Source organism: Carassius auratus, chromosome 15 (genome assembly GCF_003368295.1).
Source record: "Carassius auratus strain Wakin chromosome 15, ASM336829v1, whole genome shotgun sequence".
NCBI classification, from domain to species: domain Eukaryota; kingdom Metazoa; phylum Chordata; class Actinopteri; order Cypriniformes; family Cyprinidae; genus Carassius; species Carassius auratus.
This window is the reverse complement of record NC_039257.1, coordinates 6,182,228-6,205,731: the sequence shown is the minus strand read 5'-3', so window position 1 is coordinate 6,205,731 and position 23,504 is coordinate 6,182,228. Positions and strand designations below refer to the sequence as shown.

At 35.7% G+C, this 23,504-nt stretch overlaps 1 protein-coding gene across 3 annotated transcripts in view; it reads left to right on the top strand.

The window, feature by feature from the left end:
- The first annotated feature begins 3,615 nt into the window (after positions 1-3,615).
- LOC113114856 (arsenite methyltransferase-like) overlaps positions 3,616-23,504 on the top strand; it is a 40,569-nt gene continuing 20,680 nt past the window's right edge. Inside the window, exons 1-11 of one of the 3 annotated variants that reach the window (XR_003293794.1) lie at positions 3,616-3,884; positions 4,553-4,683; positions 4,765-4,915; positions 5,048-5,184; positions 5,270-5,339; positions 5,468-5,549; positions 6,066-6,197; positions 6,353-6,495; positions 6,568-6,690; positions 6,775-6,853; positions 13,528-13,625. Coding sequence is in view for 2 of the 3 variants with exons in the window: in XM_026281929.1 (XP_026137714.1) it covers positions 3,792-3,884; positions 4,553-4,683; positions 4,765-4,915; positions 5,048-5,184; positions 5,270-5,339; positions 5,468-5,549; positions 6,066-6,197; positions 6,353-6,495; positions 6,568-6,690; positions 6,775-6,852 (1,140 nt within the window). In the remaining variant the exon portion in view is untranslated. Of the gene's footprint in view, positions 3,885-4,552; positions 4,684-4,764; positions 4,916-5,047; positions 5,185-5,269; positions 5,340-5,467; positions 5,550-6,065; positions 6,198-6,352; positions 6,496-6,567; positions 6,691-6,774; positions 6,854-7,428; positions 9,174-13,527; positions 13,626-23,504 lie in introns of those variants that run through there. The other 2 variants (XM_026281929.1, XM_026281930.1) reach the window with 2 other exon arrangements.

The window sequence follows — 23,504 nt, the reverse complement described above, 5'->3', positions numbered from 1 at the left end:
TCATCTTCTGCACACTCGCATCTAAATATTGAAATTCTTAAAAGCTCAAAAATGACATGCAAACAAATTTGAGTGACAGACGAGAGCACGAGGAGTTTTAATCATCAAAACTGGGAGAAGTACGCAAGCCTGTTTTTGAATATGAGCTTTCTTTTATGTTTTCCTCCAAAACTAGGTCATATAATATAAGCCTACACCTCCTTTTATGTGTCTGTGTTAAAGTGAAGGGGTTGGGGGTGGCTGTACTGAGAGTAGATGGGATTAACTTAAAGCTAAAGCAGGTTTGAGTTATACATGAGTGTGAATCAAAAATGCTTTTGGAGTTTCAGAGTTCGCTAACAGATCAAATCATCGTATAAAGTGCTCTGAATGTTAAAAACCATAATAAATGGCATCCTTTTGCTTGTAAAGGAAGGGATGATAAACCTCTGAACAACTGGAAAGTGCTGTCTGGATGGTTGGTAAAACAGCGGCGCCACTGATTAAGTGGAGGACACTCTTCACATTCCTGCTGAGTTTCTTTTACAGATCCTCTCCCTCGTAATTGGACAAGAGCTTGCGTGCATTTTTGATGGATCAAAGAAAGTTGCACAGTTGGCATGAATCCGCTGATGTGGAACAATACATAAAAAGTATGCTGTGCTTGGCTGATGATAGTTAATGCCCCTCGTGCTTAGGTGGGAAATTCTAAATCATACCTGTGATAAATGGATCTCTGAACTTCTCAAATGAAATATGGCTTCTTGGCTCCCTTACAACCCATGCATACGCTCCTATCACTGATGTCTTCATTTGAACAGGCCTTGTAACCTTAAGCAAAGGACTTCACAGAATTCATGTAGGCATCAGAGGTGGTTCCATCTTTACTACGAATTTAGCAATGAAATATATATCATGTCCTTGCTGACTGTCTTTTATTATGTGGCTTATTTTGTAATTCATTACAAGGAAAAGCGCCCGTGTAAGAGACGGAGATCTTGCATATTCCATGTTTGATCAAACAGAAAAGCCATAAAAGAGATTTCATGTGACCCAGTTATGCCTCTGAAAAGGACATGAATATATTTTTAACTATATCTTACATTAGATATGCCAGATTTCTACTAGGAGGAGTGCAGGGATAAATCTTACAGTGGTGTGCAGTGAAGTTCTGAAATGAGGAGGCAAAAAAATGTACGTCCCACCCAGACTAATTTTCTTGGTTAAACAAACATTACTTACAGTATCAGGAAAAAGTGTTACAATGTAATCAATATTCTATTTATTAAAGCCAAGGATTAATCTCATCAAGTTGGTTTTATTTAAGTAATTTACATTTACTCCAATATAATAATTCAAGGAAGTAACAATTTAATATATTTTGTTTGTGAACTTATGTTCAGATATTCATTTTAATATTTACTTTAGCTATTTTTGAATTCGTCGGATCATGTCGTTATCAAAGCTCGTTAAATATTGGTCACACGAGATTGCTGATTACTCTCTAAAAACTCCCATAGATCATTTTTTCAGGCCATTTTAAATCTTATTTTGAAGTACAAAGTGGTTATATCAAAGTGTGTGAGTTGTTTACTTAATTTTTTGTTTTTAATTAGTCTTTCCCATTAATGCCTTTAAATTGTTCATTCAAACTGATTCGTGAACGGAATTTGCATGAGAGATGAGATTTATTGCTTGAACCAATAATATCGCAATAGAGGCATTACCTCCTCTCATGTGACTTTCCCTAACTTTTTAGTGGGTCTGTTAAAAGTCAATGGGCTGGTGTTACTGTTGTACACTGTTTCTTTAGAAAAACGAGTGGTTTCTCAAATTGATCACAAAATGTACCTCAAAATGATTTATTCCTCAAATATTATGTAATGTTATATTTTGAAATATTGGCATTCATTTATTTAGTTTTGTCTACAAGTGTTTTTTTTCTCATCCAATATTTTTAGGAGACACTGCCTCCCTTCTATATTGATGTCTCTGTCTGATCTGAAGGTCTAAAGGTTTTTCTGTTTATTTTTACAGACACCACATTGTATAATCCTTCTGAGCCTCCACAGTGAGTCAACACAGCAGGATCTGATGCTATCCTGGTATACATTGTTCTTGTGGTGAAAGGGAAATAACTAACCTTGAATGTGTTGCAATAGCTTGCTATAACTAGACGGTCTAAGGGGTTCAAAAGGTCAGCAGAGGTTAAAAAAAGACCTCGGTGATTGTACATGTGCATGTTTGTAGGACAGAAAGGGGAACAGTGGGGTTTTGTTTGCTGAGGAGGCGGCCGACTGTGTGACACTACACATTCCCCTCCTCTGACTTCCACTTTATTTGATCTTCCAAAGATTACCCTTTCCTTCAACTTCTCATAACCTTTAGTCTGGCAGCAAACCCTTCCCAGTTTAGATGCTTGTCAGGCTTGAACTGACAATAACCTCTTGCTTGCCTTGACTACAAAAAAGTCAGAAAAGGAACCGAAATTAAACAAATAAGTCTGGGACCAAGAGCGAGGTCAAGTTTTGGAGCTTGACAACTCTTCGTTTTTCAGAGAACACAGAGAGGGGTGGAAATGCTGCACAGAGAACACTGGCTTTGATGTCTCAGTCTGCGGTACAGTGGCAATGGACTTAGAATAGACTACAAAGGGTCACAGATTAAAAAACAGAGCTTTGATAAACATTCAGGTTAACTTAGTAATCAAATCGGATGCCGTGCATGTGGTGTATGAATGCTAGCGTAAATAGAGAGCATTGAAATAGGTAAGAGAAAACATATATAGTATTAATTATTAATCATTTATTAACAAAATAGTAAGAAAAAATATATATTTATTATTAATATACTCAAATATTACATACATTTTTTAGAAATGTAATTTTAAAATTACATAAAGGATATCCTTTGTTCACAGTAGGTATTCCATATGCATCAGTTATAGAATGTACCATTTATTTTATTGCTTTTTAAAGGTCAAAATACCATGAAAACCCAACCTAGCAAACACTGAAATGAGCTGGAGACTCATCTCTCTGACAGGAAATGTCTCATCTTTGTCAACAAAGGCCTTTAAGACTCGTCCCACAGATATTTGCTTGCAACAGGGTGAAACCAGACATACTTGGACCACCCTTTAATCAAAGTACAGGCTGTTGTTTGGTAAAAGACTCAGGATTCTGAGGGCAGAGTAAGGTCACAGCTGACTGATTCTGCTTAATGTCAAGCAGGACACTGTGGGAAGAGTTTTCCAGTTCCATGCACACAAGCAACAATGTCTGTATTCATCACAGCATGTCAGGCCTCTTCTTCACACTGTATTTTAACTCTGCCAAGACCAGCAACTACTACACCCTCCATATTTTACTCTAGATAACACACTTAAGAATTACATATGTTTTCCTGAACATTATATAAGCATCATTGGCGTATCCAATTCCCAGTCTTTTGACAATTGGTCTGGAAGATAGTTTAAGAAATCAGGAACAGACACAGAATGTTGCACACTCTTCTACCCATCAGTGATTAAAATTAACTAGTTATTATGGAAGAGGCATAAGACATGTTATGGTCGCTGCAGAAAGGTGTGCCATGAAAATATGGATGCGTAGCTCCCTCCAGTGGTTAGTTCACGTTCATCGTTTATTTCTGCAGGAACAGTTTGTAGTAAGGACTTTACCCCTGAACTTGGATACATATAAAAGTATTAGTCTCTGCAGTACGTTAGATTGTAGGCCATATATATCCCCAACAGCACAAACTCGACGGCTTTCACGAAACTACTGCTATATTCCATTCGGTTCGCATTTATGAACTACGCTACTACATTTCTACGTACTCTGGCTGTTCGGCGTAAGTTACAAACTCTTAGCATGTCTTCGGCGGTTCATGAAAACGTGAAGGTAAGCGGTCACAACGCGCATTGTCACCATGTTTACGTTCAACGACGATACATTCAATTTTATCCCATCGTTTACAGCTCTGATCATAATGACATTTTGCGTTTGAGGGGTCTAATAAGAGTTGTTGATGTATTTCATGCAGAGTTGTGCACTATAACTCAAAGTCCTATTGTTTTGATTTCATGTTAACACTTTTACCTGGCAGTCACATGACCAGAAATGTTGGATACCTCTTTATCAAGATGTCAATAATATTCATCATTAAATTCTATAGATGCATGTGATATTTGATTATTTATGAAAATGAAAAGAGGTCAAACAGCCTCCATTGGATCACTTGATATGGATTAACATAGCCTTTTTAGTTTATTTAGGTAATTGCTGTTTCATTCTTGATGAACTGAGTAATTTTGGTTTCTGTAGTTTCCCCCCTCGGATTAGAGGAATATATATTTGCATGTTTATAATATTATTCATTATTCATAAACATTTTCATGTATTTAAATGTGTTAACTAGCAAAAACGTAATCTCTTAGTGGACACGGCAAGCATGTAATGTCCCTTATTGCAGTGTTCTACCTCAGTCACATTCAGTATAAATGATCTTTAGCATTTCTTTTAGGCCAAAACAACATTTCTTTGCCAAGCTCATTTTTTAATACTTACAGAATTATTATGGCTCTCGGCTGGAGACTTCAGATGACTTACAGACCAACGCTGCGTGTTCCATGCCCTCCAGACCTCTGCTCAAAAGTGCATGTGAGGCCCTGAAACAAGTCCACCCAGATGTTTGCAAGAGGTACAGCGTTATTAAGATTATGTTTCAACTTCATGTTTGTCTGATTTGTGTAAGTAGTGAATGAAATGATGTAATCTGCAGGTATTTTGGCTGTGGGCTGGTGATTCCAGAGAAGCTGGAAGGATGTGCAGTTCTTGATTTGGGCAGTGGATCAGGCAGAGACTGCTACGTCCTCAGCAAGCTGGTGGGGGAGAGAGGTCAAGTCACTGGGCTGGATATGACTGATGAGATGGTAGGTATTTAACCTATTTTGTGAAAGTTAAAGAACAAATGATCTGAAAAATGTTAAATGATCTTATTTAAATCGTATGCATTATTGTTAAGGAAGTGCAACTATTAACCTTTGTGTTTGCTTCAAAATTAGATAGTTGCCTCGCAAAAATATGTCCAGTACCATCAGGAGAAGTTTGGATACTCAAAACCAAACACGGTGTTTGTAAAAGGATACATGGAGAAGCTCAGTGATGCAGGGATACAGAACAACTCTTTGGATGTAGTTGTGTATGCACATCCTTAGATCATTTATGACATAACCTGGCCTTTTTTTTCTTTCTTTTTTTACAAAATGGCCAATTATTTTCTCTAGGTCAAATTGTGTGATATGTCTGTGCCCAGATAAGAGGACTGTGATAAGTGAAGCTTACAAAGTTCTGAAGGTGAGACCTCTCCATCACATACTGTACCCACTGCTAATATCCCCTCACTATTGTATTTATTCAAGAAAAAGTTTTACAAAATTGTGCACTTTGCAAACACTGTTTCACATATGTGAATGGTCTCATAGGAGGGTGGAGAGTTGTACTATAGTGACATGTATGCAAGCAAAGTAGTTCCAGACTCTTTCAAAGAAGATCCAGTTCTGTGGGGTAAATTCTTTTTCATTTAATGCATGTTAGAAATTTAGACCATGCTACACTATACATGTACATGTACATATACTCACACCTGTCTTTGTAGAATTGAAATAAATACTATTATATATTTGATTAACTTTTATTCCAATCATGGTACATTTTATTAATATTAATAATGAATTTTTATTTTCTATTTTCCATTTATTATTTTATTTTATTTGAGTAATTTGTTAAATATTTTTTTTAGAATCGAGTTATTTTAGTATGTCAGAGAAAGTGAAACTTTTTTTTTCTCAGATAGCTGTAATAAAATAAGATTTTTTTTTTTTTAATTATTGTTATTTTATTTCAGTTAACATTAATTTAATTTCAGATGGTCTTAATGTTTTTAGTTCATTATAATAACCCTGGTTCACACAAAGAAAGCAATGGTTTCCAAACAGAAATGCACCCTTCAATAACGTAGGTGACGACAATGCAAAATTGAATTAAGGCTGGTAGATTTAGGCGAGTGCTTGTTGTTATCAGGTGAGGGAATGGCCGGCGCCCTCTACTGGCAGGATCTCATCACTCTGATGAAGGACATAGGCTTCAGCACTCCACACCTGGTTGCAGGCAGTCACATTGTGGTTCACAACCCAGAACTTCAAAGAAAGACTGGTAACTATTACCATCTGGTTTGTGTATGGTAACAGCAATATTGCTGAACCGCATTTGTTTTGATGTGCTTTTGTGCTTTTCTGTGACTAAGCAGATGCAAGCATATGTGTTAAAGATTAATTAGTGGTGCTTTGACCTATAATATGCCACTATAGGTGATGTGAAATATGCATCTGGAACTTACCGGATCTTTAAACTACCTCAAAGCTCCATCAAGACCAAAGCACTCGTGACCTACAAAGGCACCGTGCCTGACTGTGCTGAATGTTTTGAGTTTGATGCCTCTCATTCCTTTAAGGTAAACTCATTTTTAATTTATTTATGGATTTTAAATGAGTTAATATGACTTATTCTGTTAATTCTATTCCAGACCAGTGTCCCAGTGGAGGTGGGTGCAGAGATGGCTGCTATCCTCCAGAAAACCCGTTTTTCTACTGACTTCAATATTTCAATCTTAGACACTCCAGATCCAAAGCAGAGCAGTACTCCACAGGTAAATGCGATGTGCCATGTTCATATCTTATTTTTTTTTTCTTATATATAAGGTTTTTCTTCACTTTAGCTTTTATTTTTCCAGTATTGCCACCTTAGCCCGTTCCTTCTTGCTGATAAACTGGGCTCCTCAGTCAAACAGTGCTCGAAGACCGGACACTAAGGTAAATGTGGAGTGTCTGGTGGATCATATGATGTCTGGATCACTTGAGTTGAAGTGATGGGAAGTCAGAGTATAGGATTTCTTTAGTCCTCAAGTTATCATATCTTAAGTTTTTTTTTTTTTAATTATAAAAGTACTTCTAAAAAGCCAGCAGCCTCAACATTAAACAACGGTAGGGATTATTAAATATGCAAAGTTATACACTTTTATTCAAGATAAAAATAGACCCAAGATCTTTTTCAGTGGATTTAGGTTTTGATTTCATTCCAGCATAGTTCTCTTTTCTTCTTCTTCTTGTTTTTTGTGTTCTAGTTGTTAAATGTTTTAAAGGCAAATGTCACTGGTCTCTATTTATTTGTCCCTTATAAGATAGTTAACCAACTCGAAGTATTGGTACTTCTTTTCTATTATGTATGAAATAAGGCGGTGCTGATATTGATATTGATACACAATCTCTCATTACTCTGATGAATTCATCCCTCAGCAGCACAAATGATTTTTGCATTTTTCTAGATGACTTCTTGTTTCAGGTTGTTGTTCACCATTTTAACTTTTATTCTATTTATGGCCTTGCAGCTGGATATATAAAAACAATCACTGCTCTGGTGTCATTTCCTTGATGCATGTTTACCAAGAAGAAAACAGTGTCAGTGATGTACATTCTTGCGATGACATACTGTATGAAACATGATATGTAGTATAACATTTCTGTAAAAGAATATTTTTATTGTGCATAATTTCAAGCTGTAATTTTGCACAAAAAGTGTGAACATTTAATCCTCTATATATATATATGTACTGTATATATGTTTAAAATGTAATGTCCACCATGGGTTTATTTAAAATACTTCATTTGAAATGCAGTGGAAATTACATTTTAGAAACAAAAAATACAACATTGTTGGACAGATTTAAAAAAAAATCATATAAATTTAAAGCAAGTTTATTTTTTGTATCAGAAATGCCCAGTAGTTGAAGAAATACGCTACATTTATAAGCAACATGACATTTATGCATATTATTAGAAGATATAGAATTTACTTCACTTTTTGATTTCCCTTAATCCTAAAAATCATGTGATATTTTCCATGGCAGGATGTAGACAGATCAGTCACTTTCCCTGAAGTCTCTTGAGAAAGCTTTGCCAGTAATAGGAATTTCATCATACTTTTTTCCTGTAATACCTTGTATTACAAAGCCAGCTTTAAATGCATGAGTAAGATGAAATTGAATTATGTGTAATCTCAGTGTACTTGTCTACTGGTTTATATAGCCTGTAAGTTTGCCCGTTGGTTTAACTAGGAAAAGGTCCTGATTTAAGAATATCATTGGACTGTAGGTGGCGCCAAAATCCCCAGCGTGTTCTCAATGTAACTCTTCTTGCTATGTCATTGTATTTTTATGGTTTTGCAGCTTGCATTGCAGAACCAATATGATTAGACAATGATAACGACATAACGCAGTCATAATTCAGTAAAATGAACAGGCAAATTACCTGCACAACAATTCATTCCAAGAAATCAATGAGCATTTTCTGAATCTCATTTATAGTAATTTACTCCGAGACTTAATTTGCTAATAAAAGAATAAAGAAAAATGGTCATAATGATGCAAATTATTCTTTTGGAGAAGTCTGATCCATGCATTATAAACCGGGCCGTGTTGTATTAAGAATTGCACATTACAAATTGAGTGTGCAAGAGTTTATTTCACTTGGATTCTTAGACATTTATCTCTAGAAAATGCTTATTTTGGACTCTCCTGTCGAACTATTGGACTCCTCTGGCTCTGGGAGGGAGTGCTGTGATATTCTGAGCTGTGCGGAGGAAGCAGGTGTGGTGTAAATGTAAACACAGTACTGAGGAACGGCTCTCATTGTCCTGGTTTCACCTCTGCTAAAGTGCTGGTCTTCTACCGCATGCCCAGAATGTATCCCATTACTCTCAGCCACTTAATGCTTGACAATATCCAGAGCTAAAAAGCCTCTACTGTCAAGAGACACTGTGAATGGAAGAGTAAGCTTCAGTGAATAAGACCACACACTGATTCCAGTATGAAGCTCATCTTCTGAGCTTGTTCATGTATCATGTATCAATGACATAAGCTGGCGTATTGTACCAGAGGATAGAGAAATAGGATCTGTGCCAATTGTGTTTTCAAAAGTGAATCTTACATCAATGAACAACGTCCTTTACAGATGAAGGACCCTGTGATTTAAAAATTATTATTTTTTGTGGATGCTGGTCCTAGTCATACTAGCCTTAAATTCACAACTGTTCAAAAACATATTGATGTTACATATATTGTACATTACAACACATTGCAATTTAAATGCATGTCTATTTTAATATATCTTACAAGTTTTTTGTTTGTATGTTTTTATGGTCTGATGGCAAAGCAGCTATTCAGCCGCTATTACTTCAGTCTTCAGTGTTACATGATCTTTCAGAAATCATTCTAATGATTTGGTTCTCAAGAAAATCTTTTGAACTTGATGTGTGTATATATATATATATATATATGTTTGTGTGTGTGTGTGTGTGTGTGTATGGATTATATACACACACATAAAAGGTTATATATATATTTAATATATAAACATAGTATTATTAGATATACACATGCATATGTGTGTAGTTATATACACAGTACACACACTCACACACTATATATATGTGTGTGCGTGCATGTGTGTGTGTATATGTAAATATTTTAAAAAAACATAATTTATGTGTATGTATTTATATATATACATACACAAACAAAATATACAGTGTAAACACATTATGTAAACTTTTAATTTTGGATGCGATTAATAGTGGTAATTTTTTTCACAGCACTAATATTAATTCTTATAAAGTATAAAGGTTTTATATATATATATATATATATATATATATATATATATATATATATATACACACAGTAAATATATTTATAAAATACAATCTAAGTGCAGTTAATTCTTATAAAGGATAGAGGTTAAGAAATCTTACTTTTTCACAGTTTTTCTATTCTTGGAAAATAGACTGAAATATTGCTGACTCATTGGCATTGACATATTTTTTTTTTTTTTGACTTTTTATTAGAGATCTTATTAGAATGAGAATGTCCCCACCTCCGTACACAGACAGCTTTCATTAACAGTAGCAAATAAGAAAATTGTCCTCATCCTGCAGTTCCATGAGGTCTTTCCTATGCACTACATTGACCAAGTTAGGGCCACTGTTCTGCAAACTTTAGCTTCAAACCTATTTAAACAGCTGATGAAGGCATTTAGAAGTCCTAGAAACTTCCAGGAAGGTATATTAGAGCTCTGCAGGACAATGGCCCTCCAGGAGCGGAGTTTGACACCCCTGGTCTAGATCTATAATTGGACGCCTTCCAAACCTTCCACCTCATAATAGACCATTCTTCTAACCCAAAATGTCTGAGGCAATACTGGAAGCTACGGGAGCTCAACCGGGTCAGAATGGGAGTGAAGAGGAAAAATAGAACCGTGCTCTTGACCTGCCCTCAGCCCCGCTCCCACAGAGCCCGACCTACAGGAGACGCTGAGGGATATCTTACCCATGCTGCTTGACTAGCCAACCGAGATCAAAAGCGCTCGCGGCTCCCCTCCCCTCCTGTCCCAGCCAGGAGCTGATTGAAGCGATTCATGACCAGGTCGTGACCCCTGTGTGCCAGGCACAGCTGAGGACTGACAAGCAGCTTTCCTAAGCAGGTTTCGCAGACACAATCTAAAGCAACCACATCTTTATCAGAGCATTTCACCTTCCCTGGCTATAAATCATGTGGTTTCCTTTTTCATTCACCTGTTTTTTCTTTTTGTTTTAAGTTCTATTGTGTGGCAAATTAAATCTCAGTCTTGAAGTCAACATGAAACAGTATTTGCAACCCTTTTAACTTTGGAGTCTGATGCCAATAATGTCCACAATAAATTAACCTAAAGTTACTATAACAAAGTGCAATGCACTTGCTACATATATATATATATAGTGAAATTTAATTTAAGATTGATAATTGCTTTAGATGAGGTTTCCATTATAGTTCAAGTAAACTAATGTAGTTTTAATTCTAATAATGGAAAAATGTCAAATTCTACCCAACTATGGCACAAATGTAGAAAGGAATCTATCATGAATTCACTTTATTTTATTGTTTTTGAATTTTGTTTGCATTTTTTTGTAAAGGCAACTTTTCCCCCTACTTAAATTATAGTCATTATATATATATATATATATATATATATATATATATATATATATATATATATATATATTACATTTTGTCTAGCTGATTAAGAACTTAAAAACTGTTCAATTATTTTGATTGGTGAAAGGAAAAGGCTTCCTCAGGTTTGTGATGACGATGTTATAAACCCACCTTCTGCCTTGACTAGTCTTTCATTTCAGAGGTTTCACACTAATAAACACTTTGATGTATTGATTTAGCTTTGATCTATTTGAATTCTTATGATAAGCCAATATTTTTGTTCCTCGCTGTCTGCCTTTTGTGTCATTGTTCACTTCACATAGGCCTCTCTTTTTTTCCTCAAACGTCTTTTCGTATAGTCTGTGAGTATACATATTGATTCTCATTATACTTCCTAGCATGGAGCAGCTTAGTCCTTGTTCAATGTCGCTTTCTGTTTTAATTAAAAGGTTATTAATACGGTATCAGGCGAGGAGATTAGCCCCGCGGTTATTGAGGGAGAGCTTTGTGGAAGCACAATGTCCATTCTTTTGGGCCCTGTCAAATTTATCAGGTTCAAGGGCAACAATAGGCACTAGAATATCAGCTAACAGATCCATGGAAGCTTTTGTCTTGGCCTTCGAGAGATCTAAATCGCCCTGTGTTGTTAAGCTAAAAGCTTATTCAGAAGAATGCTAAAACCCTCGCCTTTGATCTCTCAAGCAAAAAAAAAAAAAAAAAAGATGAAGGACAAATGGAGGAGAAACTCCAATTGGTTTGAAGGATTTCATTATTCCCATTTGATTGCTTGCAGTTAGGTCACTGGCTTGATAGTAGAAGCTCTGCATATTCCATTTCATATCAATGCAAGCGTCGGTTAATAAGGGAAATCCCAAGTTTGTAAGACAAGCTGGAGAGTGGAAAAACAGGGGTTTTCCTGTTCCTTTTGTGAATTTTTTTTGGATGGTCAAGGACCCTGCAGACAAAATGTCTTGGTTAAACATGACTTTTTGCAACCACAACCATAACAGTGCTTAAAACACCAAATAAACTTTTAATGTTCCACTGTCTAGACGTTCCATGAAGCTAATTTAATATCTGATTCACACAGGCTCTAGATACTATTTTACTGATGTAGTCATTCATTTTTCCCTCTATTAGTAAATATGAAGAAGTGGATGACAACCTGGAAATGATAAACCTAATTTTTTTTATTAAAGGAGTGTCAAGAAAGACCTGACCTTTGTCATACTGCTCATTATCCCAGGGGTCATTCACGAGGTGAGAGAGCTTTATCGCAAAACTGCACCTTCCAATTAAACCACAATTCATTCTCTCGCACAGACAGGCTGTTTACGTCACAAAAACATCCAATCAAATTCACCGCCTTCACAATATGGTAGCCCTGCTAGCCAATGAGATGTGATTGTTGAGATGCTCATAAGTGTGTTGTGCCCTAACTACCTTTGTTTAGTTTTATAGTCTTTGTATGCTAGTATAATGAGACCATTTGAAGAACACAACAGTTTTATTATAAACTCTCAATAGGCAGTAATGCTTATCAAATGTTAGTGCTCACAACAAATTTCTATGCATTTATTCTATTGACTATTAGAGTAGTTTTTTTTTTGACACAGACTTGCACATGACTTACATTAGAAATGTATTAGAAATAAAGGTTGTTGAGAAGTATTTGTAACTTTCAGATTTCAAAGACTAAGTGAATAATTTTCCTTAGTTTTAATTTGAATTTAGGACAACTAAAAGATTGAAGAATGGACAATTCGTCATCTGAATTTTGCATAGATTTTACCTATGCCAGTGAGCTTGTTGACCAGATGTTATGATGTGAACTACACCTGATGAAATCTTATCCTACTGCCACAGAGCGTATGCAAATGGAAAGACCATCAGAAAAACGGACAAAAAGCCAAGGCCAACTGATTGCAAATTGGTGTACAGTAGGACCGATCTTATGAGTCAATGTGGTATTAATATTACTGTACAAAAAAATGATTTATTTCATGATATTGACTTTCCATGAGCACCTGGTGGGTGGGGACCAAATTCATCATCCTCTAGAGTTACATGCAAGTGTTACTGTGTCAGTTTGAGGGTAGAGCACTCAAAGGTTTATATTTCAGCACTTCCTTATACAAACATCTCAAGACTGAGGATACACAGGCTAAGAAAATTACAATTCCCAATGGATTGTGTGAAGTTTCTACTCTTTCATATCTTAGACTGGAAATCTGGTGTGTTTGGGTAGAATTTTAAAAGAGCGTTTACAGAAATAATCCCAAAAGGCAAGGCAAGAACCGTTCTCTACATTTACACTAATGTTATTGTAATTGCTTTATGACTCTTCGTACCAAAAGGAATGAACATAATTTTTTTTTTTTTTAATCCTTCAGTTACAAGGTAATCTAGTGTTTGCTTTAAAGAAAGGGAGGAGATAAAAGATCTGATTCTTTTCTACAGGACCTTCTGTAAAGCTTGTCTGAGCGAGCAACAATAACCAAGGGGGTGGAGTTTAACAAAGGGTCACTTGGTGCACAGCTGAACAAATCCAGCTGCTGGTAAGGTGTTTATTTACTGTTTACTACCTCTTTGACTTCATTTATAATATTGAAAAAAAAAAAATCTTTAAAAATTGTCAGACATGAGGTTAGGAGGTTCTGTGTCATACTGAAAAGCACTTTTTCCTTGAGTGCCTCATGGGTGGACCAATTATTTACTCCACTTGTCATGTGTGCTGGGTTTGGCTTGAGTCCAAATGGACGCCTAATAGACCCTATTCTAGGCCCTCGGCACTGTGGCTTGGATCCCCAGGGTCTGATTAGTCTCAAGAATAATTCTCGAAAAGGGCACAGCGAAGACAAGGTTGATTCTAATTTAGGTTCTAAGCAGCGCAAGAGCGAGTGTGTGGTCTGGAGCAGACATGAGCAGTTGATAGCGCTCTAAAGCCCACTTGAGTTCTGCATATCTCGAGCTTTGACTCTAAGTGAAAGTGTTAGTTCAAGCAGCCTTGCTGGAAATAGTATTGCTTTCACGAGAGGCTGGCTCAGAGGGATATTTGTGTCTTGTGATTGCAGTAAGACAGTGTTAGCAAGGCAAAGGCCAGAGGAAACGTATCCTGATCATGTGAGCATGAAGTTTGTGTTTATGGTAAAACAGTGATGTTCTGTTCACTGAGTGGCCGTGAAACCAGATGGAAAAGTCTGCCCGGGTTCACAGCCTACCTCGAGGCACGGTAACTTAATTTCACTGCTACAGTCGGACATGGAGAATGATCCTTGTCTCGTATGACATCCAAAACATACACTTGAATAATTGTGAATGGAATGGAGCCATGTGATATAAGTCAAATCCTGGCAAAAGATGATCATATTTATTTGTTTACCATAAGTTTGCAAAAGTAAATAAATGGGCTTAAGTGCAAAAATTGCTTCTCATGAAAAAAAAAAAAATTACTTATACAAAATGCCGAAGTTTATTACTACATTGCTTGTAAAGTTGGTGGGTTAAAAAAGGAGGAAATAAAATTGACATTTTGTCCAGAAACAGAATTTCAAAGGTGTATGAAACACTAGTGTTGTAATGAAAAACCTGCTGCTGCTTCTTCTTCTTCTTCTTCTTTCTTCTTTCATTTCTTTTTAATAAATGTCAGTTTATGTTTAAAAGTTTAGGGTAATAAAAAAACTTTCCTATTCTATTTTTTATTTATATTTTATGTATATGACAACATATATATGTTGTTCTGTATTATTTGCTGTAAACTGTAAAAAAATTAAAAAAATCTTTAAATCTAAGTGTATATACCACTAGGCAATGGCACAATGAAATAGTGGCATTCAATTATTATTATTAACCTCCCACCTGTCTTTCTACTTTTAGTTAGTTCCTCCCCAACCAGAGTATTACCAGTTTTTGCTTTTAACTAATCTTAAAAAGTGTAAAAGAGACAATAAAGCTCTGATTTGGTTAAACGCACATCCATGCACACGTGTTAGTGTTGAGCTTAAGGTCACAAAGGAGTGACTGACTTGGGCTTGTCTGACTAGGCCTCTTGAAGTATGGCCTTTACATTCCAACGCCCAGACAAGGGCCAGCAGCTCCTCTGAGAGAGCGAGAGGGAGGAAGTTTCTGCAGGGAAGGCATTATGCGCAGTTTCCTCCCCCTCCCACTCGCTCTCTCCTGGTGCTCTATAAACTATGTCGGAAAAGCACTAGAAACTTAAACATGCTCCTCAGGTACAAGACCCTGCAGACAGGTTTATGCTCTCCCCGCATTTGCAATATCTTTTTCGGCTCTCCACTTTCTAGCCTTTTTGTGTGCGGGTCATGTGGTGAAGGATGGGCCAATCTCATTGGAGAACGGAGCGGGGAAACATTACAGCTGCACAATGCTGAAGCCGGTTTTCTGCCTGACAGGCACTTAAAGCGATTCCACTCATGGATGAGGTAGGGGGTGCCGGGTGGGGAGGGGGGTTTATAGATCGTTCGCAGGAAGGGGGAAGGTTGTTTCACTTCTTCAGCTCCAAGTTTCTGCGTGGTCTAGACAGCAGTTATTTCAAAACCTTAAATGGAATAGACTGTGATGAAGGAGGATGCTTTACTTTCTTTATGATACTCAGAGGCTAAAAGCATGGTAAGTGTGTTCTGCCTTCTTTGTCTACACAATATTGACATTTAGAGAGCGTAAAGTGCATTTGTGCCATTATGTGCGCACATGTGAATAGACATGGACTTCTAAATATCTCCAATTTTTCACTTAATAATAGTGTTTTTGTTTTTTCTTCTCTCTGTGCACTTGTATTGACTTTTCAAACAAGCTCTGTGCGCCTTATCAGCTGAAACTGAGAATTGAGGCAAAAAGCCAAGCTTTGTGCTTGAATTCCAGACAAGTCCACGGCCTGCTCTGGATTTTCAGTCTTTTACTTGGAATCAAGTGATAACAAGAGGCTGAATTTATTTTCAGCAGTTCCTGGTTCCTTATTGTCATTTCTTTTTTCTTTTTTCTTCTTTGTGTGTGTGTGTGTGTGTATTTCGGATTCTATCTGTGTTTCATATGTATAAAATACCTTAATAAAAGAGATATTATAGATAAAATATATTATAATACTATTCCTATGATGTATTTCATATTTCTATAATTCTAAAATATAGATATGAATATTGTGTATTATTATTATACAATAATAGCTCAGCATTGTGTTTCTTTAGTAGATTTCTTATGCTTGATAATATCTTCTTTTTTCCTTTTTTTTTCTTCTTTTTTTACAAACAAATTAAGTATGCTTTTAGCTGTGCATGTGTCTAGTCCACATGGCGAGAGCAAACACGGACCAGCATGCTCCGTCACTTTCAAGGACTTTCTGGGAATAGCTTTCAATATTTACCTGTGTGTGCTGTTCATCGCTAGCATGAGTCCTGTATGCTGTTTATGTGAGTGGTCTGCTCAGTCATCCATTTGAACGTTTTATGTGAATGAGAACAAAACGGTGAATTCATTTATATTTGTTGAGCTCTCACTAATTCTTCAGTACATCCGGTGCTTCGGTCGAACCCGTTTTGAAGTTATTAACCATTAAACAGACATACTACATCAAAAAAAAGCTGTTTTCCTATTCAGGCTTTTGGTGAGTTCACTAAACCACCCTGCTGGGGGAATGCCGTTTGAAGACCTACATTCATCGAGTCGGCAAGATGGCCCAATTAGCCAAGTTAAGATTCTTGGTCTGAGGTGCCATGCAAGGGAGTAGCAGGTCAAGTGTAGATCAAGAAAACTGTAATTGGAGTTCACAGAGGATTAAGACAGATTAGATCCATCGTGTTCAAATTCCTCTGGTGAATGTGGGATTTCTTGAATCATGCACACGTTAAGCTGCTGGATGTATATGTAGGTATTCCAAAAGCTTTCTGGGAGCCATTTAATGAGAAAATTCATGATTCTAAATGTTTGGGAAATGAGTGATTTGGTATAGTTTATAGTTCATTTTTGTAAGCATTTCAGCATTTCAGTAACTTAGTATTCAGGGACTTTTACTTTGAATGCAAGAGTAGAGCTGTATTTGGCAGGTGAGACAGCATTGTCTGAAGGCCGTCTACTTTGCTGTAGTGACTTTTGCCGTCCACAACCGAAATGTCGCTCTTGTGACTTGTTCACCTCAGATCGGAGGATTTCACAAAAAGAAAGCCTTCACAATCGACTAATATCACATGTAAACCATGAAAATGACTTCTTCTGTGATGTTTTTTAGAATGTTTATTTGAATTACGCTATTCAAATTTTTATTATATTATAAAAGTATTGTTCTGTTTTAGCTCAACCCCACCCTTATCATTAATCATTAACCAAAAAAAAATACATTTAGTCACCTGTTTAGTGTTTTATTATTATATACAATATTTTATTACAAAGAAAAATGAGTTAATGTAATGTCAATTTTATGCACTGGATTTACGTCTTCTAAAACCATGTTATAGTTTTGTATGAAGAAAAGAGCAAAATTTAAATCGTTATTCACTTTCTATCATCATCTCTAAATTGCTTTCAAATCTCATGAGAAAATACATCAAACTTGGCATGTTGCAGGTGTTTTAAAGGTAATTGGCCTGTTACAACACTGACGTCAAACGTGGATCAAGGAGGTGGATTGTGATTGAGATTAGTAGCAGCAGTAGAAATCTGAATATTGTGCATATAACTTGTAAAGACAATATTTATGGTGCTTTTGTATTTTTGTTTTGTATTGTATGAATCTGACAGTAGAAATCAGTGTCAGACTTAATATCTTTGGTTGTTGCTGAGATTTCTGTTACATTATTTTAAAATAAATGCAGGGATGATATATAATATTTTAATTGTAAATTATGGATCTGTTATTTGCTTTGTAGGTTAATTTGTAATATATGCAAATCCTGATGCCTGCTTGGATTTTTTTTTCTTTTTTTATAATTTCTACATGGCATAGAAAGGCGCTTTAAATATTATTTTTTTTTTAATTGCTGCTTAAATGTTTAAACTTCAAAATCAGTTCCTGCACGTTCATTTATATTTCATACATCTTTTTGGCTGATATCCCAGTCAAAGTGAAACATAATTTTACTTGGAATTGTCAGAACATGTAAGAGCTGTATAAACACCTGTAATTAATACAAAGGAAGCATACAATTTCCCATATATATATATAATATATTTTTTTTTTTTTAATCACAGGACACATGTTTGCAGAAATGACAAGACAAAAGAAGCAGTACGTGTGTAGAATGGCTCACAGAGACAGCGAGAGTTTGTACTCGGGTTCAGCAAACTGCAAGTAATGTCAGATTTGTCACCAGTAGAGTCTGTGTTTTGCAGTGAAGATAAACAAAACAGTTTTTCTTCTCTCTCTCTCTCTCTCTCTCTCTCTCTCTCTCTCTCTCTTTAAATAAGTAGTTTAAGGTGATTTGATACTTGATATCCTGCCTGCCAAAACAACCTTTCATTTCTGCAGTACTGCCGTGAAAAAGAAATTCTTGTAAATATATGACATCTACAGAACCATCGGTGTTTTCATAAGGTAACAACTCTTTATACAACACATATATATATATACCGTTGACAACTTGGACATTTTTTTTATTGGAAGCATAATAAAAAATAAAAAAGGAGTAAATCAATGTGCGCCATTCCATAAAATGTATATGAAAGTAACACATAATCTTGTCTACTTCATATTTGACCCTGGAGCACAAAACCAGTCTTAAGTTGCCGAGGGTATATTTGTAGCAATAGCCAACAATACAATGAATGGTTCAAAATTATGCTTTTTTCTTTTATGTGAAAAATCATTAGGATATTAATTAAAGATCTTGATCCATTAAGATATTTAGTAAATTTCCTACATAAATAATTAAAAACTTAATTTTTGATTAAGAACTTCATTTAGTTAACTTTAAAGTTTACTTTATCAGTATTTAGATTTCTTTGCACCCTCAGGTTCCAGATTTTTAAATAGTTGTCTCTCAGTCAGATAGTGTCCTATCATAACAAACCATACAGTAATGGAAAGCTTATTTATTCAGCCTTCAGGTGATGTATAAATCTTGATTTCCTAAAATTCAATTTTCAAAAAATGTCCAAACCTTATGACAATGTCCATGGTCACATATATTTGATGGCAATGAATTTAACTCATTTTAACTAAATTTAGATGAATCTAAAATTAATTTTCTGAATCTAAAATGAAGACTTGAAATTGTTGAATCTTAGCTGCCCAAAAATTATTCATAATATCAGTGTTTGTCATTTTTATCATTTTGAGGGAGCTTATGTGATATTATTATGCAGACACACAGTCTCTTTTGTATTTTGAAGTGGCACCCAAGGGTTAAAAGTCTCCGATTTGAAATCGGAGGTATACGTCATGCCAACTATAGTACTCTCCCAAGCTACGCACTTCCAGAAGTACTTGAAAAAAAAAAAAGGAGTAGTGAGAACAGCTAGGGTTTCAGTGAAATAAGCCTCCTCCAGGCAGGGGCTCATTCTCCACTGTAATCCTTGAATAGATCTTCCAAATGACAAAGCCCTGATGTCATACCCTCGATTCACAGCACGATCTGTCTGCAAGTCCAAAAACACTGAAGAGTGAGGACATCCATGTCCACAAAGAGACGACTTAATCACGAGATGAGCGCTGTATGAATAACAGATGTACAGAACCACAAAGCAGTTGAGCAGAAGAAGAGTCCTTCATTCAGATGCACGAAAGAGATGATAACATTAGTTATTAAGAGAGAGATTATGAGATTTGACATCCTGTGAAATGGAGATTTATAGGATTTGTGTCAAAGATTTTTATTGAAAAAATTATCCATTATCTATCTATCTATCTATCTATCTATCTATCTATCTATCTATCTATCTATCTATCTATCTATCTATCTATCTATCTATCTATCTATCTATCTGAGCACAATATAAAATTGTAGTGTGATTTTCTTTGGAAGATTTGTAACTTAGAAATTGATTGTCAATTTCACAAATAATTACAAAGATTTGCCAAGTAATATAGTGGATCTAACATATAATCTTGAAATAGTATTAGTATAGTTTTGTTTGTTATCTGTCTTTCTGTGTGTTTCATTTTCATATATTTAACATATATAGACCTATATATTTGTAAAATGATCAAATAAATGTGTAGACATGATTACGCATTAATACATTTCCTTAATATGATGGAAATTGTATTTTCCACATAGAATTATAAAATATTTATTTAATCAGACTCGCATAAAAATGTTGTGCTTTGAGGTTTTATTTCAGCTACATTTCTAACAGTTAGTGAAACCTCACTGATGCAGGTGTACTGTATAAAGAACAGTCGAAGCAGGTTGATTTGGTCCAATCACCACCCGTCGTCCCATCCTGACCCTTCCTCACCCTCTAATAATTGGACAGCAAACCTCTATGACATCACAGAGGGAAGTCGTGCACACGGCTGCTGTCAAGTGTGATGGCCGAGGCTGATGGGAGGAATTAGGGATGTCTGTTAGAATGGACGGGGCATCGGAGGGCATGGGAAAGTGTGGCGGGGTCACTGGACACGTGTGTTAAACCCAAAGAATAGTCAATCAACTGGCCAGCCCTTCAAGATGTGTCCTGCTCCCCTTCCAGAAGGCCCAAACTGTGACTGGCTTGAGAACAGCTTGTCTTCCCAAAATTCCACTTTGTTTTATTGCTAGCTAATAAAGAATGTTGCATCTTATCTATATGTAAGAAACGTTAGCAGTAACAGTTATGTTGCATGTCATGTCATACGGGTATTTCTCAAATCCACATTATATTAACGTTGAGCTATTCATCTAAATATACAATTTCCACAAGTGTTTTGTGAAGATGTAAAAAAGTTCACCGGCGGTAGGGCTGAAGTAAACGTTGAACGTTCAATAATGATGACATATGTTCATTTTGGACCGTTTTGGTACTAAAGGAACAGAAGGGATGAGGCCGTTTTAAAACCAAGGTTGCTTTGCTTGACTTCCCCTCCTGGAGTGATCTTCCCCTCACCGGACTGCTATTTTATTAACTATTCATATGGAAATGAAGGGCAAGGAAAGATCAGATTCTCACATAAACTTGATGTGGCCATGAATGTGTCTCTGTGTTTGCCATGACCCTGCTGTGGCATAAGACACTGCCTGCTAGGGCCTGAGGGGCAGACACAAAGAAAGAAATGAAAAGCAAGCACATTCCTGCACGGCACACAAAGGCAGCAGCAGAAAGGGAGAGAGAGAGAGGGAGAAAAGACAGAATGAACGCCATATCGCTCCCTCTCGCTTTTTTTTTCTCGCAGTGTGATACCGGCATTTTCTCCAAGTCACCCTGCCTTCGGGTCATCCGTCCTCTACTCAAACTCTCTCTCAACAGTTTTATTCTCATCTAAGATCAATAATCATATATTAGGGTTCAGATGTCTACATTGAAAATCTGGGATTTTATTTAAAAAAAAAAAATTATGTAAAAAAAAATTATAATAAAAACCAGTTTCAGGATTTAAAAAATAATCTGATATGTGAAATGAGAAAGAAATATTTAAAAATGTTAAAACAACTAATTATTTAAGCAAATTTGTGATTTCTTTTTTTTTTTGGAAATATTCTTAAATCATAAATCAGGCCTTAAATTTGGTATAACACTAATGTGCTGCAAATCCATTGCAATGGGTAATTTCTTTTTTACTCGATTTATCCTGATATAAATATCGCAATATAATAATGTAATTGTATTAAATTGAAAAGTAATAAAGAATAGAAACTTTATTTTTCTAACGATCTCAGACTTTTTGATCACACAGTGTCAAAATAACCAAACCAAATTCTTCTTATAGAACTATTGCAAATATGTTTAGAAATATGTTTTAAAGATATATTCTTTTTTATATTTGCTTTATTACAGAATATTGTATATTTGTGCATTTGCACTAAATATATTTTGTATTTGTTTTACAGTTACATTATAAATGACACAAAACTATTTAGTATATAAAACGTAAAATATAAAAATGTGTACATATAAAACAATATTTTACACTATAAAAAATATTGTTAATCTGTGCATCTATACTTTACATATTTTGTGTATATATTTTTTTTTGTCTATGAATTGTACAAATTTATACTGTATAAAATGCATCTATTATATAAAAATGTCAACATCTATAATTTGTATCCATATTTTTCCATGTTTAAAATTTAAGTATACAAAATTTGGCATCTTTAAAAATTTTCACCACACACACACACACACACACACACACACACACACACACACACACACACACACGCGCGCACACACACACACACACACACACACACACACACTTATCTTACATATAGTAACTGTCACACTGACACTTTCGCTGATTGCTTCTTTAACATCTGTACCGTGAACTGTGCTTTTGTCTTTGAATGTTGTGATTGATGCTAAAGCTGTTAGCCTGTTTAACAAGCAATTAGGTTTGTGTGTGTGTGTGTGTGTGTTTGCTCAGGGTGCTTGTTGCTGCACTGTCATTCATGAGCCGGACTCTTGCCTTTGGGGGGTGCAGGGGCGGTGGTGACCGCCGTCATCTTTTGTGCATTGACTCGTTTGTGTCACACTTCACAACAAAATGCATCTTGTCATGTAAATAGAGGGTATTTAACAGTTCTCAGGCAATTAAACAGATAATGGTGTTTTGTTAGCTTGTGTAATGCAGTGGGGATCTTTTCGTGTTGTGTACTGAGGGGGGTCTGTCGGAGTTCTTGTTTGTTTTAAGAGCGACGGGGTAATTGAGGTGCAATCCACAAAAATGAATGTATCGGGCCAGATTTAGTTTGGTAAGTTCTATAAAAAATCTACATGTGGAAGTAAAAGATTAATGTAAAATGGCCAGAGAGATTGAGACTCAGCTCTATTAAAATGCCTTACGAAGAAGCAGTGGGATAATTTGCAGAAAGACAGGGTTATCTTTTGATAGAGGTGACCAGGACGCGAATGGGCTTGAGGCGATGTCGTGTGGTATAGGGTCAAGCTTTCTGCCTAATCTACTGATGCGACTATAAATAATGCATAGAGTGAGCTTAACAGAAAATCACAGCTGGTCTTGGCTTCATTGTCTATTGTGAGTCATACGTTCGAGCGAGCCAAAAGAACATATTGAACGGCTGTCTCAAAGTCAAAACACTAAGAGGTACATCACAAATGACACTTTCGGACACGGCCGTTTAACGCATAACGCGCGTGATAAAATTGCATTATGGTGAAAGTCACTGACTGCATGGGTCACATTGACTGTTGGAGACTGTTGTTTTCTGTTCATTTGTTCCATTGGCAATGCAGTTTCTCTCTTTAAATGGTTATTATTTTTATTTAAAGTTATGTTTCTTTCTTTAAATTACATTTGATATTTGATTATAAATCACTATTTTAGA